General features: G+C 48.9%; 1 protein-coding gene across 1 annotated transcript in view; it reads right to left on the reverse strand.

Annotated features, from left to right (window-relative positions):
- The window catches only part of RFC2 (replication factor C subunit 2), a 26,815-nt gene extending 13,951 nt beyond the window's left edge, over positions 1-12,864 (reverse strand). The window contains exons 1-6 of the mRNA XM_017867336.1: positions 12,688-12,864; positions 10,717-10,786; positions 7,647-7,688; positions 6,921-7,027; positions 3,963-4,064; positions 681-781 (exon numbers count right to left, since the gene is read on the reverse strand). Coding sequence (XP_017722825.1) covers positions 681-781; positions 3,963-4,064; positions 6,921-7,027; positions 7,647-7,688; positions 10,717-10,786; positions 12,688-12,794 — 529 coding nt within the window. The 5' untranslated portion in view covers positions 12,795-12,864. The remainder of the gene's footprint in view (positions 1-680; positions 782-3,962; positions 4,065-6,920; positions 7,028-7,646; positions 7,689-10,716; positions 10,787-12,687) is intronic.
- Between the last annotated feature and the right edge of the window lie 2,951 nt (positions 12,865-15,815).

Consider the following 15,815-nt stretch of genomic DNA (forward strand, 5'->3'; position numbering starts at 1 on the left):
AAAAAAAAAAAAAAAAAAAAAAAAAAAAAGATTAAATTTAAAAGTTGATTACAATGTCAATTAAAAAAATATAAATTTAAAAATTTGATTACACAGTGCTTGGCCCATGCTATGCAATCAAAAAATCCCTACTCTTCCAGTGCTAATGAGCCAAGGCGAGGCCAGGTGCAGTGGCTCACACCTGTAATTCCAGCACTTTGGGAGGCCTAGGCAGGCGATCATGAGGTCAGGTGTTTTGAGACCAGCCTGGCCAACATGGTGAAACCCCACCTCTAATCTAAAAAAAAAATTAGCTGGGTGTGGTGGTATGGGCCTGTAATCCCAGCTATTCAGGAGGCTGAAGCACAAGAATTGCTGGAATCTCAGAGGTGGAGGTTGTAGTGATCCGAGATTGCACCATTGCACTTTAGCCTAGGCGACAGAGTGAGACTTTGCCTCAAAAAAAAAAAAAAAAAAAAAAAAAAAAAAAAAATCCAGGTGTGGTGGCACAGGCCTGTGGTCTCAGCTGCTGGGAGGGTGAGGCAGGAAGATCACTTGAGCACAGGAGTTTGAGGCTGCAGTGAGCTGTGATGGCACCACTACACTCCAGCCTGAGTGAAGAGGGAGACCATGTCTATAAAAAAGAAAAAAGCCCAGGTGAGCACCACGTGGACCCCCAGCCACCCAAAGCTCCCACTCACCGATGATCTTATCCGAAGCGTTACAAGCAAGGGCGAAGCGAGTGGTTTTAGAGTAGATTTCCATGGTTCTCCTCAAGGCTTGCTGGGCTCCGTCGGTCATACTGAGAAGAAAAACAGGTTTGTAAGTGGGACCCAGGGCCCGTGCGACACAAACCGCTCCGTACACAAAAACTCAGGACAGAGAAACGCCCAGCGTTCCAAATGAGGGTCTCATCAGAAGTACATAGGCCACTGCTCTAATGCTAAAACCCGCAGGCCGCTCTCTCAAAGACTGTGCAAACTGCATTTAGTACCCACAGCATCAGAACAGCCCTCAAATGAAATTCACGAAAACCACCATCTAGAGTGGCTGCCATCACACTTGTGGGAATCGGTTCCTCTCCAGCCCTTCATGACATCAAATTCAAGAGAAGAGTCATGACACCAGCTGCCTACTTTCCTTTCTTCCTTTTTCCTTTTTTTCTTTAAAGAGACAGGTTCTTTTTAAATTTTAATTAATTTATTTATTTAGATGGAGTCTCGCTCAATTGATTGATTGATTGATTGATTGATTTAGACGGAGTCTCGCTCTGTCGCCCAGGCCGGAGTGCAGTGGTGCCATCTTGGCTCACTGCAAGCTCTGCCTCCCGGGTTCACGCCATTCTCCTGCCTCAGCCTCCCGAACAGCTGGGACTACCAGCGGCCGCCACCACGCCCAGCTAATTTTTTTGTATTTTTAGAAGAGACGGGGTTTCACTGTTAGCCAGGATGGTCTCAATCTCCTGACCTCGTGATCCGCCCGAAGAGACAGGTTCTTGCTGTCACCCAGGCTGCAGTGCAATGGTGTGATCATAGCTCACTGCAGCCTCGAACTCCTGGGCTCAAGCCATCCTCCCATCTCAAGAGGCTGATGCGGGAGGACCACTTGAGACCAGCCTAGGCAACATAGTTAGACCTCTATTTCTACAAAAAATTTTTAAAAAATACAAAAAAGCCTGTTTACCAGATTACCATAATGCAGAGCACGGCCTGTAACATTAAAAGGAAAAACCAGGATACAAAAATTATATATATTATGATCTCAACTATGTAAACATTGATAGTGTATAAAAAGAGAAGAAATAAAGCAAGCTATTAATGGTCGGGCATAGTGGCTCATGCCTGTAGTCCCAGCACATTGGGAGGCCGAGGTGGGCAGATCTCTTGAAATCAGGAGTTCAAGACCAGCCTGGCCAACATTGCAAAACTTCAACTCTACTAAAAATACAAAAAAAAAAAAAAAAAAAAAATTGTCTGGGCGTGGTGGCACACGTCTGTAGTCCCAGCTACTCGCAAGGCTGAGACAGGAGAATCATTTGAACCCAGGAGGCAGAGGTTGCAGTGAGCCAAGATCATGCCACTGCATTCCAGTCTGAGTAACAGAGTGAGACTCCAACTAAAATAAATAAATAAAAACACAGCAAACTATTGCACTGGCACCATCTCGGCTCACTGCAACTTCTGTCTCCCGGGTACAAGCGATTCTCCTGCCTCAGACTCCCTAGTACCTGGGATTACAGGCACCATTGCACTCCAGCCTGGGTGCCACCACATCTGGCTAATTTTTATATTTTTAGTAGAGACAGGGTGTCCGTGTTGGCCAGGCTGGTTTCGAACTCCTGACCTCAAGCAATCCGCCCACCTTAGCCTTCCAAAATGCTGGGATTACAGGCGTGAGCCACCGTGCCTGGTCCTAAAAAAAATTTATTTCGCCGGGCACAGCATCTCATGCCTGCAATTCTAGCACTTTGGGAGGCTGAGGCAGACAGATCACTTGAGGCCAGGAGTTTGAGACCAGCCTGGGTAACATAGTGAGACTCTGCCTCTAGGGGAGAAAAAAAAAAAAAAAAAAGCTGGTTGCAGTTGCACAAGCCTGTAGTCTCCGCTACTTGGGAGGCTGAGGTGGAGGATCATTAGAGCCGAGGAGTTCAAGGCTGCAATGAGCTATGATTGTGCCATTGTACTCTAGCCTGAGCAACACAGTGAGACCCTGTCTCAGAAACAACAACAAAAAACAACGTTATAGGGTTAGGGTTCTATATTCTTTTTTTAAGGTCATTTCAATTTTTTTTTTTTTTTGAGATGGAGTTTCGCTCTTGTTGGCCAGGTTGCAGTGCAAACGGTGTGATCTCAGCTGACAGCAACCTCTGCCTCCCGGGTTCAAGCAATTCTCCTGCCTCAGCCTCCCAAGTAGCTGGGATTACAGGCATGTGCCACCATACCGGCTAATTTTGTATTTTTAGGAGAGACAAAGTTTCTCCATGTTGGTCAGGCTGGTCTCAAACTCCTGACCTCAGGTGATCCGCCTGCCTCGGCCTCCTGAAGTGCTGGGATTACAGGTGTGAGCCACCAAGCCTGGACTCAGATTCTTCATTTATACCAACCACAGTGTTGTGATGGTTGCACAACATTGCAAATGTACTAAATGCCACTGAAACACTGAAATGTACACTTCAAAATAGTTAAAATGGTAAATTTTATGTTACGGTTAATTATGTCCATTTAACCACAGTAAAAAATTTTACAGGCCAGGCACGGTGGCTCACACCTGTAATCTCAGCATTTTGGGAGGCCGAGGTGGGTAGATCACCTGAGGTCAGCAGTTCGAGACCAGTCTGGCCAATGTGGCGAAACCCCGTCTCTACTAAAAATACAAAAATCAGCTGGGCGTGGTGGTGTGCGCCTGTAGTCTCAGCTACTTGGGAGGCTAAGGCAGGAGAATCACTTGAACCTGGGAGGCGGAGGTTGCAGTGAGCTGAAATCACGCTACTGCGCTCCAGCCTGGGTGATAGAGCGAGACTCTGTCTCAAAAAATAAATAGATAAATAAATACAAATACAAACACAAAAATTAGCTGGGCATGGTGGCAGGTGCCTGTAGTCCCAGCTACTCGGGAGGCTAAGGCCGGGAAACTGCCTGAACCCGGGAGGCGGAGGTTGCAGTGAGCAGAGATTGCGCCACTGTACTCCAGCTTGGGTGACAGGTAGAAACTCCATCTCAAAACAAACAAACAAAAACAAAAAACACTTCATTTAAATTATTAATGTAAGAGATGCTAAAACCAGCACATTACATGAATGACTATCTTAGACAAATGTTTGTAAGTTACTTAATAAAGAAAAGATTTAAGGTGCAGGCACCTATTAAATTGCTTGTTGAAGATATAAGCAAATCTACCATAAAAGTGCTTTTTATCCTGATTGAATAAAGTCCAAAAAGAGATTTAGAGATCAAGGTCAAAATATATTTGGCAAAGCACTCTACCTGTCTGCTTCATCCAGAATGATGATCTTATGTCGGCCTTTAGGAAGAGTGACTTTTTGTTGAGCGAACATTTTAATTTTATTCCTCACAACGTCAATGCCCCTGAAAGAATAACAAGATTTTACTGGCACCTTCTGAGACAAATTCAGTTGCCTTCACGAGAACTTTTCTTTTTTTTGAGACAGAGTCTCGCTCAGTCGCCCAGGCTAGAGTGCAGTGGCTGGATCTCGGCTCACTGCAAGCTCCGCCTCCCAGGTTTACGCCATTCTCCTGCCTCAGCCTCCTGAGTAGCTGGAACTACAGGCGCCCACCACCTTGCCCAGCTAGTTTTTCTGTATTTTTTAGTAGAGACGGGGTTTCACTGTGTTAGCCAGGATGGTCTCAATCTCCTGACCTCGTGATCCGCCCGTCTCGGCCTCCCAAAGTGCTGGGATTACAGGTTTGAGCCACCGCGCCCAGCCTACGAGGACTTTTAAACAATCGGTATATCAGGGACTGCAAGACCCAATTTCCATTTTTGAGTTTTTTGGGGGGGCAATTATAACTATTTATAAGGATTGAGATTTTATGCATTTGTTCCTTCTTGGAGTTCTTTCAAAGAACAAAGAAAATATACACTTTTTTTTTTTAGACAGGGTCTCGCTGTGTCATCCAGGCTTGAGAGTAGTGACCCTCTTGGCTCACTGCAACCTCTGCCTCCCAGGTTCAGTGAGCTGGGATCGCACCACCGCACCCCAGCCGGGCAATAATTCGAGACTCTGTCTCAAAAAAAAAAAAAAAAAAAAAAAATACTCTTCTTTCAGTTTTTTAACTGCATTGCTTGAGATACCATATTATCTTTCAAAAGATATAACAGAAGTGCAAACACACCACCTTTGTTATCTTGTAAGCTTTCACTGACCACAGCCAAGAATTCAAAATTTTTCATTTTCCACCCACAACAGGCAAGAGAAAAAAATTGACAGGACTCTTCCTAATTATTAGATGAATCAGAAAATAACTGCAATGTAGGCCAAGCATGGTGGTTCACACCTGTAATCCCAGCACTTTGGGAGACTGAGGTAGGCGGACCACTCGAGGCTAGGAGTTTAAGATCAGCCTGGCCAACATGGCGAAACCTCATCTCTACTAAAAATACAAAAATTACCTGGGCGTGGCTGCACACTCCTGTACTCCTGGCTACTCCGGAGGCTGAGGCACGAGAATCGCTTGAACCCAGGAGGTTATGGTGAGTCGAGATCGTGCCACTGCACTCCAGCCTGGGTGACAGAGCGAGACTCTGCCTCAGAAAAAAAAAAGGAAAGAAAGAAAGAACCGAAAAGAAAAGAACTGCAGAGACACCAATAGCGACACTCTAGACTCTGCTGATGGTGAAACTGATCATATAAGCAAAATCTCAGACTATGAATCTTCAGATGCCAATATCCTACACACATTTTCCCAAACTGAAGAATCAAAGACTAAACAATATGCAGCTATCCCTCGGTGTTCCTGAGGACTGGTGCTAGGCCCCTCCTCAGACACCAAAATTCACTTATGCCCAAGCCCCTTATATGAAATGGTAATTTGTATATTAACTTATACACATCCTCCAGTACACTTTATTTTTACTTTTATACAGAGAGATGGGGCTTCATTTTGTCACCTAGGCTGGTCTTTTTCTTTTTTTTTTGAGACGGAGTCTCGCTCTGTCGCCTGGGCCAGAGTGCAGTGGCCAGATCTCAGCTCACTGCAAGCTCCGCCTCCCGGGTTCACGCCATTCTCCTGCCTCAGCCTCCCGAGTAGCTGGAACTACAGGCGCCTGCCACCTCGCCCGGCTAGTTTTTTGCATTTTTTAGTAGAGACGGGGTTTCACCATGTTAGCCAGGATGGTCTCGATCTCCTGACCTCGTGATCTGCCCGTCTCGGCCTCCCAAAGTGCTGGGATTACAGGCTTGAGCCACCGTGCCCGGCCTAGGCTGGTCTTAAACTCCTGGACTCAAGCAATCCACCTGCCTCAACATCCCAAAGTGCTGGGATTACAGGCGTGAACCACCATGCCTGGCCAGCCTTACATACACTTTAAATATACAGGCTTGAGTATCCCTTATCCCTAATGCTTGGGACCAGAAATGTTTCAGATCTGGGGTTTTTTTTCACATTTTGGAATTCTGCATTATATTTACTGGTTGAACATCCCAGTGTAGTGGCTCAGGTCTGTAATCCAAGCACCTCAGGAGGCTGAAGCAAGGAGGATCGCTTGAGTCTCGGACTTCGAGACCAGCCTGGACAACATGGTGAGACCCCCATCTCCACAAAAAAAAAGCTGGTACGGTGGCATGTGTCTATGGTCCTAGCAACTTAGCAGGCTGAGGCAGGAGGATTGCTCGAGGCTAAGGGTTTGAGATCAGCCTGGGCAACATAGTAACACTCCATCTCTACAAAAATTTTTAACTTGAAAAAAAGAGAAAAACTGGTTTTTTGTTTTTGAGATGGAATTTTGCTCATCACCCAGGCTGGAGTGACGAATGGCGCGATCTCGACTCACTGCAACTTCCTTCTCCCAGGTTCAACCGATTCTCCTGCCTCAACCTGAGTAGCTGGGATTACAGGCGCCCGGCACCACACCCAGCTAATTTTTGTATTTTTAGTAGAGATGGGGTTTCACCATGTTGGCTAGGACGGTCTCAAATTCCTGACCTCAGGTGATCCACCCGCCTTGGTCTCCCAAAGTGCTGGGATTACAGGTGTGAGCCACCATGCCCAGCTGAGAAAAAGTTTTTGAAAATTTCCAAGAAAAAAAATAATAAACCAGCAAGTTGACAAGTGAGCAATGCTCTTTCACTGGGAAGGGGTGGAGGAAATCACATAGCTGGCAAGGCCAACTTCGAATACAACCCAGTGCTGAGAAAGGCTGTTTCTGTAACAATTGTCAGTGCAGAGCACCCGCCCCCCTGCAGGTCTGACTCTAAGACCTACCTGTCGTTTGAAGCATTGAGTTCCAACACGGCATCTTTGAGTGCCGGGCCCAGCAGGGCCCGGGCCAAGCACAGAATGCTCGTGGTCTTGCCGGTTCCTGGCGGGCCCTGGGAACGAGATCTCCAGTAAAGACTACAAACCACCAGAAGGACCGCAGATAGCTCCTGAGTTCTGCTCACTGCTGCATGTTCCTCTGTCCCCTCTGACCCCCGCATCCCACACACAGCACACACAGATCAACACAGCTGACCGGACGCAGTGGCTCACACCTGTAATCCCAGCACTTTGGGAGGCTGAGGCAGGCGTATCACCTGAGGTCAGGAGTTCGAGACCGGCCTGGCCAACATGGCGAAACCCCGTCTCTAACTAAAAATACAAAAAAATTAGCCAGGCGTGGTGGCAGGTACCTGTAATCCCAACAACTCAGGAGGCTGAGGTGGGAGAATTGCTTGAACCCGGGAGGGAGAGGTTGCCACAAGCAGAGATTGCACCACTGCACTTCAGCCTGGGTGACAGAGTGAGACTCCGTCTCAGGGAAAAATAAAATAAAAAAAAAATACAGCAACCAACCCCAGGCCTTCCAACTAACTTGAAAGAAATGCTTCCCTTTGCCATAGGAATGGTAAGGGGCTCTCCAGGCAGGGAGCGCTATTCACAAAAAAGTACTTCAACGCGTAGTGGGATGAGACACGGAGACACTCAACAGGCCCAGGGCTGGGTACTTACCGCAATGATGATGTTGGGCACATTCCCTTCCCTTGCAAAGACCTACAGCGAGAACGATCATTAAAACTGGTTAAAACTCGATTCTGGATGACCAGATTAAAAAGACAGAAGAAAAAACAAACAAGCAGGTTAAACTCAGCTGAGCACAGTGGCTCATGCCTGTAATCCTAGCACTTTGGGACGCCAAGGCAGGACAATCACTTGAGGCCTGGCGTTAGAGGCCAGGCTGGGCAACATAGTGAGACGCTGTCTCCTCAAAAAATAAACAAAATTAGCCAGGTGTGGTGGTGTGCGCCTGTACTCCCGGCTACTCGGGAGGCTGAAATGGGAGGATCAGTTGAGCCTAAGAAGTGGAGGCTGCAGTGAGCTGTGATTGCGCCACTGCACTCCAGCCTGGGCAAGAGTGGGACCCTGTCTCAAAAAGGACAAAAAAAAACACAAAACCCGGTTAATTTGTAGGCTTGAGCTGAATCTCCCCAGCCACACAGCCCGTGTAGTAAACGTGGCTACAAATTTATCCACGTGGATGCCCCATCCACCTCAAGTTCTTTTTATTCTTTTAGAGATGCAGTCTGGCTCTGTCACCCAGGCTGGAGTGGAGTGGTGTGATCAAGGCTCACTGCAGTCTTGAATCCCCAGGCTCAAGTGATCCTCCTGCTTTGGCCTCCTGAGTAGCTGGGACTACAGGAACTCACCTGGGCATCTTCAAAACTGAACACTTCATTCTCCTGTACAAACCTGAGGCCCCACCCATGTTTCCCACCAGGGACTGTCCATGCCACGAAGCTGAGGTCACCATCATCTTGGTTTGGCCTCATCCTCACCCCGGGTACTTCAATTACCAGGGCTTCACCATCCTCCTCTTCGTCTCCAGTGTCCTTTACTTCACTCCATCCCTGCTACCACTTTCTCATTATTTTGTCTGATTGCTATCAATGGGCCATTAAGTGATCTCCATGCTCCCATTCGAATCCATTTCCCATCCTGTAACCACAACCACTTTCCTAAACACTTACTAAAACTGCTTTTTTCTTTCTATTTTTTTTTTTTTTGAGACGGAGTCTCACTTTGTCACCAAGGCTGGAGTGCAGTGGCGTGATCTTGGCTCACTGCAAGCTCCGCCTCCCAGGTTCACGCTATTCTCCTGCCTCAGCCTTCCAAGTAGCTGGGACCACAGGCGCCCGCCACCAGGCTGTCTAATTTTTTGTATTTTTAGTAGAGATGGGGTTTCACCATGTTAGCCAGGATGGTCTCAATCTCCTGACCTCGTGATCTGCCCGCCTTGGCCTCCCAAAGTGCTGGGATTACAGGCATAAGCCACCGCGCCCGGCCTTTTTTTTTTTTAAGATGGAGTTTTGCTCTTGTTGCCCAGGCTGGAGTGCAATGGCGCAATCTTGGCTCACTGCAAGCTTCGCCTCCCGGGTTCAAGCGATTCTCCTGCCTCAGCCTCCAGTGTAGCTGGGGTTACAGGCACCCACTACCAGGCCTGCCTAACTTTTTGTATTCTTAGTAGAGACAGGGTTTCGCCATGTTGGCCAGGATGGTCGTGAACTCCTGACCTCAGGTGATCCAATCACCTTGGCCTCCCAAAGTGCTGGGATTACAGGTGTGAGCCACTTCACCCGGCCCTATTAAAACATTTTTACCTAACTGAAATCCTTGACTCCTCCCTGCCCTCACTATGAAGCCCAAACTCTTTTTGTTTCTCAAAGTAAGGGTCTCACTCTGTCACCTAGGCTAGAGTGCAGTGGCGTGATCAAAGCTCACTGCAGTGTCAAACTCCTGGGCTCAAGAGATCCTCCTGCCTTGGCCTCGAACAACTGGGATTACAGGCACTTGCCACCACGCCCAGTTTGAACCTCAGACTCTACAGGCACGTGCCACCACACTCAGCTCATTTTTAAATTTTTTCGTAGAGACCGGTTTCACCATGTTGCCCAGGCTGATCTCGAACACCTGGCCTCAAGTGATCCGCCCGCCTTAGCCTCCCAAAGTGCTGGGATTACAGGTGTGAGCGCCTGGCCTTAGGTCATCTTTTAAAAAGCTACTCAAGGCCGGGCGCGGTGGCTCAAGCCTGTAATCTCAGCACTTTGGGAGGCCGAGACGGGTGGATCACGAGGTCAGGAGATGGAGACCATCCCAGCTAACACGGTGAAACCCCGTCTCTACTAAAAAATACAAAAAACTAGCCGGGCGAGGTGGCGGGCGCCTGTAGTCCCAGCTACTCGGGAGGCTGAGGCAGGAGAATGGCGTGAACCTGGGAGGCGGAGCTTGCAGTGAGCTGAGATCCGGCCACTGCACTCCAGCCCAGGAGAAAGAGCGAGACTCCGTCTCAAAAAAAAAAAAAAAAAAAAGCTACTCAAGGCCGCTCATGGTGGCTCACGCCTGTAATCCTAGCACTTTGGGAGGCCGACGTGGGCAGATCATGAGGTCAGGAGTTTGAGACCAGCCTGGCCAACACGGTGAAACATCTATGTTGGGGCCACACGGGTGCAACCCCATCGTCTATTTTAAAAATACAAAAAGATTGCTGGCCGGGTCGCCTCAAGCCGCTGTGAATCCCAGCCACTTTGGGATGGGCCGAGACGCGCGACACGGGAGGTCAGGAGATCGAGACCATCCTGGGCTAATACGGGTGAGCAACCCGTGTCCATCTGACTTAAAAGGAATTACAAAGAAACTAGGCCGGCGGTGACGAGGCGCGGCCGGCCTGCTAGTCCCAGCTACGTCGGAGCGCCTGAGGCGCGAGCAGGGAGAATGCCGTTAAACCCAGCGAGGCCGGAGCCCTTGCAGGTGAGCCTGAGATCCGGGGGGCGGCCCACTGCACTCCAGCCCTGGGTGGCCCCAGAGCAAACTCCGTCTCAAAAAAAAAAAAAAAAATACAAAATTAGCCGGGCATGGTGGCGCGTGCCTGCAGTCCCAGCTACTGGGGAGGCCGAGGCAGGAGAATAGCTTGAACCCAGGAGGCAGAGCTTGCAGTGAGCCAAGATCGCGCCACTGCACTCAAGCCTGGGCGACAGAGCAAGACTCCGTCTCAAAAAAAACAAAAAAACAAAAAACAGCCACTCACCTCTAGCCTGCTCACAGTGTCTTCATTCCCGACAATTTCATTCAGCTTTACTGGCCTATATTTTTCAACCCTGTTAAGAAAATGCATAAAAATGCTGACATGGTTATCTTCACACTACCCCACAAAAAGCACTTAAGGGTCATCCTGAGAGCTTTGTTGGAAAATTACATACATTCAGTACAACTATGCCAAACAGTTCCAGGTTTTAAATGTAATAAGATGCCAGCCGGGCACGGTAGCTCACGCCTGTAATCCTAGCACTTTGGGAGGCTGAGGTGGGTGGATCACTTGAGGTCAGGAGTTTGAGACCAGCCTGGCCAACATGGTGAAACCCCATCTCTACTAAAAATACAAAAATTAGTCAGATGTGGTAGTGTGCGTCTGTAATCCCAGTTATTTGGGAGGCTGAGGCACGAGAATAGCTCGAACCCGGGAGGCAGAAGTTGCAGAGAGCTGAGATCGGGCCACTACACTCCAGCCCGGGCTACAGAGTGAGACCCTGTTTCATAAATAAATAAATAAATAAATAAAATGTAATTAAGATGCCCAAGTGCCACTTGAAAAGTTAAGGGCATGAGAATTGTACAGCAAAGGCTTCAAACCTGCTACAGCAGAGAAACACCCGTTGTTGCTGGAGCAGGGCCAGCACAGGCCATCTGGAGAAACGGGACACCGTGCTGCAACCCCGTCTGCCCGTCACAAGAGGCCCAGCACACACAACGCTGACATCATTTGGTGTGACAACATGGGTGCAGCCAAGCTCCTTTCTCATCCCTTACCTGCCAGTTTCTTTTTTTTTTGAGATAGAGTTTCGCTCTTGTGCAATGGCACGATCTTGGCTCACTGCAACCTCCACCTCTCGGGTTCAAGCGATTCTAATGCCTCAGCCTCCCGCGTAGCTGGGATTACAGGCATGCGCCACCAGGCCCAGAGAATTTTGTATTTTTAGTAGAGATGGGGTTTCTCCATGTTGGTCAGGCTGGTCTCGAACTACCGACCTTGGGTGGTCCGTCCACCTCAGCCTCCCAAAGTGCTGGGATCTACAGGCGTGAGCCACCGTGCCAGGCAAGGATTACCTGCCAGTTTCTGCAGACATGTGCCAAATATACAGCATGGCTGGCTAGACAAAAACCGTAGATCTAGGCTGGGCGCAGTGGCTCATGCCTGTAATCCCAGTACTTTGGGAGGGCGAGGCGGATAGATCACTTGAGATCAGGACTTCGAGACCAGCCTGGCCAAAATGGTGAAACCCAGTCTCTACTAAAAATACAAAATTAGCAGGGTGTGGTAGTACACACCTGTTAATTCCAGCTACTAGAAAGGCTGAGGCAGGAGAACTGATTGAACCCGGGAGATGCAGAATGCAGTGCGCCAAGATCACACCGTTGCACTCCAGCCTATGTGACAAAGTGTTACTCCATCTGCAAAAACAAAAAAATTAGCTGGGCATGGTGTTGCATGCCTGTAGTTCCATCTACTTGGGAGGCTGAGGCAGGAGGATCACTTGAGCCAAGGAATTGGACACCAGCCTAGGCAACAGAGCAAAACCCCCGTCTCGATTAAAAAAAAAAATTTTCAAATGTAAATGTTATTGAACCTAACAGTCAAAATATTTTGAACACGTAATCAATTTTTTTAAAAGACCGAGATTTTTAAAAACACGAGGTCATACACTACTATCCACAAAAACTTTTGAAAAAACCAACTAGGTCAGAGTAGGTGGCCACCTGGGATAGCCCTAATTGTCATAAGCATTGTTGTGAGCGAGACTCCGCTCGCAGAGTTTAGGCCGGCCACTCTCGATGCATGTCCCTCGCCTTCTTGAAATCATCTCGATGCCACCCGAGGTCTCCTCCTCCCTCGGGATCCCCCAAAACGAGCCCCTGCCCCCCGAGTTTCTCCAGAGCACGGGCCGCCACTCGCCCACCCTCACATCCAAATGCGCCCATTCTTTACGGCCTGGGACCTCACCACGGCAACTCGTAGTGGCCGGCGCTGCCGGGAGCCTTGCTGGAAGAAGGGGCAGGGTCCTGGGCCTCCAGCTCGCCCGCGCCACCACAGACGGCCTCCACCTCCATTCTCGCGCCTCCTCTTCCCGCCACCCGAGGCCCCGCCCCGTGACGCCACCACACGAGCCCCGCCCCCTGACTTCCGCCGCGCGCGAGCGGAAGTCACGTACCCGCGCCTCTCCGCGCAGGCGAAGAGGGTTCCTGTGGTGCCCGGGCGGCTGTCGCTAGAGGCCGCGGTTGCTAGGAGAGAGCTGGCGTCCGGCCTGGGAGCTACAGGAAGGCGAGCTCTGGCCGCGACGCCTTCAGAGAAAGCAGGTCGCTCTCGGAACGGACGTTTGTGTGTAGTTTCTGTGGAAGATCCGCTCCGCGGCGGCGTGGGAGGAGCAGGGCCTGGGGGCGTTGCGGCCAAACGCCGACTTCGGTGCTGGGACACGGACAGCGCTCGCGTCCGGGCGCTGCTGGGCAGTGGGGTCCGGGGATGACGTCTAGGGCTGCCCATGCCCACTTTTCCAGATTGTTCTGAATGTCCCAGTGAGCTGCTCCCGTTGGGTGGGCTCCTGCGCCTCAACCGCCTGCGGCACTCGACGTTTATTATCAGGGAATTCTCGGTTGCAAGATGGGAATTCCACCCCCAGCCCATTTTGCAGAGGAGGAAACTGAAACTGTCCTTTTGTCAGATGAAATGCGATGTTCGTTCCAGGAAAATAGGGACTCACGTCCGGGTGCGGTGGCTCACCCCTCTAATCCCCGCAGTTTGGGGGACAGAGACCAGAAGAGCGATTAAGCCCAGGAGTTCGAGACCAGCCTGGGCAACATAGTGAGACCCCACAAAAATAAAAGTAAAAAAAATAACTGGGCGTGGTGGCGCGCACCTGCAGTTCCAGCTACTTGGGAGGCTGAGGCGGAGGAGTGCTTGAACCCAGGAGGTGCGGGCTGCAGTGAGCTCTGATCACACCACTGCACTCCAACCTGGTCTGCAGCAAGACCCTGTCTCGAAAAAAAGAAAAGAAAAATAAATACTCATTCCTTGTAAGAGTTTTGAGCATTTTGTGGGCTGTTTTCTACCTAGTCTTTCCTCCCATAGCCCAAAATGTCATAATAATCAATAATGATGAACCCAGAATATTGGGAGGCTGAGGTGGGAGGATCCCTGGAGCCCAGGAATTTGAGACCAGCCTGGACAACGTAAGTGAGACCCCATCTCTACAAAAAATTTTTAAAAAATGATCCAGTTGTGATACGTGACAGTAGTCCCAGCTACTTGAGAGGCTGAGGCAGGAGAATGGGTTGAGCCCATGAGGTGGAAGCTACAGTGAACCATGATCAAGTCAGTACACTCCAGCCCCAGGGGACACAGAGAAATCCTGTTTCTAAAAAAATAAGAAGAAAAGAAAATAGGTACTTCAGATTCACAAGTGCTTTGATCATTCTGTTTTGTTTTTGTTTTGTTTTGGAGATGGAGTCTCACTCTGTCACCCAGACTGGAGTACAGTGGTGTGATCTCAGCTCACTGCAATGTCCAGCTCCCGGGTTCGAGTGATTCTCCTGCCTCAACCTCCCGAGTAGCTGGGACTACAGGCGTGTGCCACCACACCTGGCTAATATTTATATTTTCAGTAGAGATGGGGTTTCACCACGTTAACCAGGCTGGTCTCAAACTCCTGACTTCAAGTGATCCGCTTGCCTCAGCCTCCCAAAGTGCTGGGATTACAGGTGTAAGCCACCGCCCCTGGCCAAGCAGTTTGTTTTAATGATAGTATTAAAGTGTACAGATTCAGAACTTACACAGTGTTTTTCTTTCCATGTAATTTGGAAAAAATGCTTGAATTGGCCATCTTTCCCCTATTCCCCCTTTAAACCGATGGAGCCGTCTTGTCTGTTTTTTCGATCATTATTCACAGGTCTTTCATTTTTCCGGAGGAGAAAATACACACTCTTCTTGAAATACAAACTTTTCTTGAAACGTCTCTGCGGTTTTTCCGTAGAATTGTTCCTGTGTGGTAATCTTCATGTTTTCCTTGTAATCACTACCACACACATCCTTCCCATCACATAACACAGTTTAGAACCTAAACTAATTTTTAATAAATGCAGAACATGATTCCTTTCATAGTTCTCCACTCTACAAGAGGCCTTCTGGTGCTCCCAGGGCTATCCTCTAACTGATGTGCTTGGAATGCCAGGAGAACCAGAGACGGAGGTGATTCTTAGGGCAAAGCTGCACTGTCAGGACATTTTTCTTTTTTTTAGACTGAGCCTTTTGTGACCCACTGGACTTGGGCCCAAACCGAGCTCAGAGCTTAAAAACTCCAACTGCGTCCCTGGGACTGAAAAACAGCAATGTTGGGGAACCAGGGAGTGCTGGGGAAACCACAGGCTCTTGTGAAAGGGCAAAGAGTAGCCACAGAGAATTCCTCCCAGCAAATCCATGAAATCTCAGGAAATTAAATACACACTGACACTAAGCTCCCAGACTGTCATCACAAGAGGGCAAGGCAGTTATACACCAAGAGGAAGCATGTAGAAAAAATAAAATTGAAACCAAAATCCTCTTTCCCCAAATCCAGAGGCTTCCAATCAAATTGTCAGAGAGGTCAGGCAACACATCTTGGTTTGAATGATGCCTTGACTTTCACCGTTAGCTCACTTCCTGAGTTATGTTGCAGGATGTGAGGCTGAAAATCTCCTGGCATGCCAAGATCAGGACTACAAGATAGCCTGGTTTTCTCCCTGCCCATTCCAGCCTCCATTGGCCCAGAATGTCATACACACTTGATGCTGTTTGCCTTGTTTACAGTAAATTTTAAAAGTTCATTATCTTAGGCTGGGCCTGGTAGCTCATGCCAGTAATCTCAGCACTTTGGGAGGCCCAGGCAAAAGGATTACTTGAGAACAGGGATTTGAGCCCAGCCTGGGCAATGTAGCAAGACTCCCATCTCTATAAAAAATAAATATTAGCCTGGGTGGGGTGGCTCACGCCTGTAATCCCAGCACTTTGGTAGGCCGAGGTGGGCGGATCACAAGATCAGGAGTTCGAGACCAGCCTGGCCAACGTGGTGAAACCCCATCTGTACTAAAAATACAAAAATT

Source organism: Rhinopithecus bieti, unplaced genomic scaffold, assembly GCF_001698545.2.
Source record: "Rhinopithecus bieti isolate Rb0 unplaced genomic scaffold, ASM169854v2 scaffold_3858, whole genome shotgun sequence".
In the NCBI taxonomy this organism is placed as follows: Eukaryota; Metazoa; Chordata; class Mammalia; order Primates; family Cercopithecidae; genus Rhinopithecus; species Rhinopithecus bieti.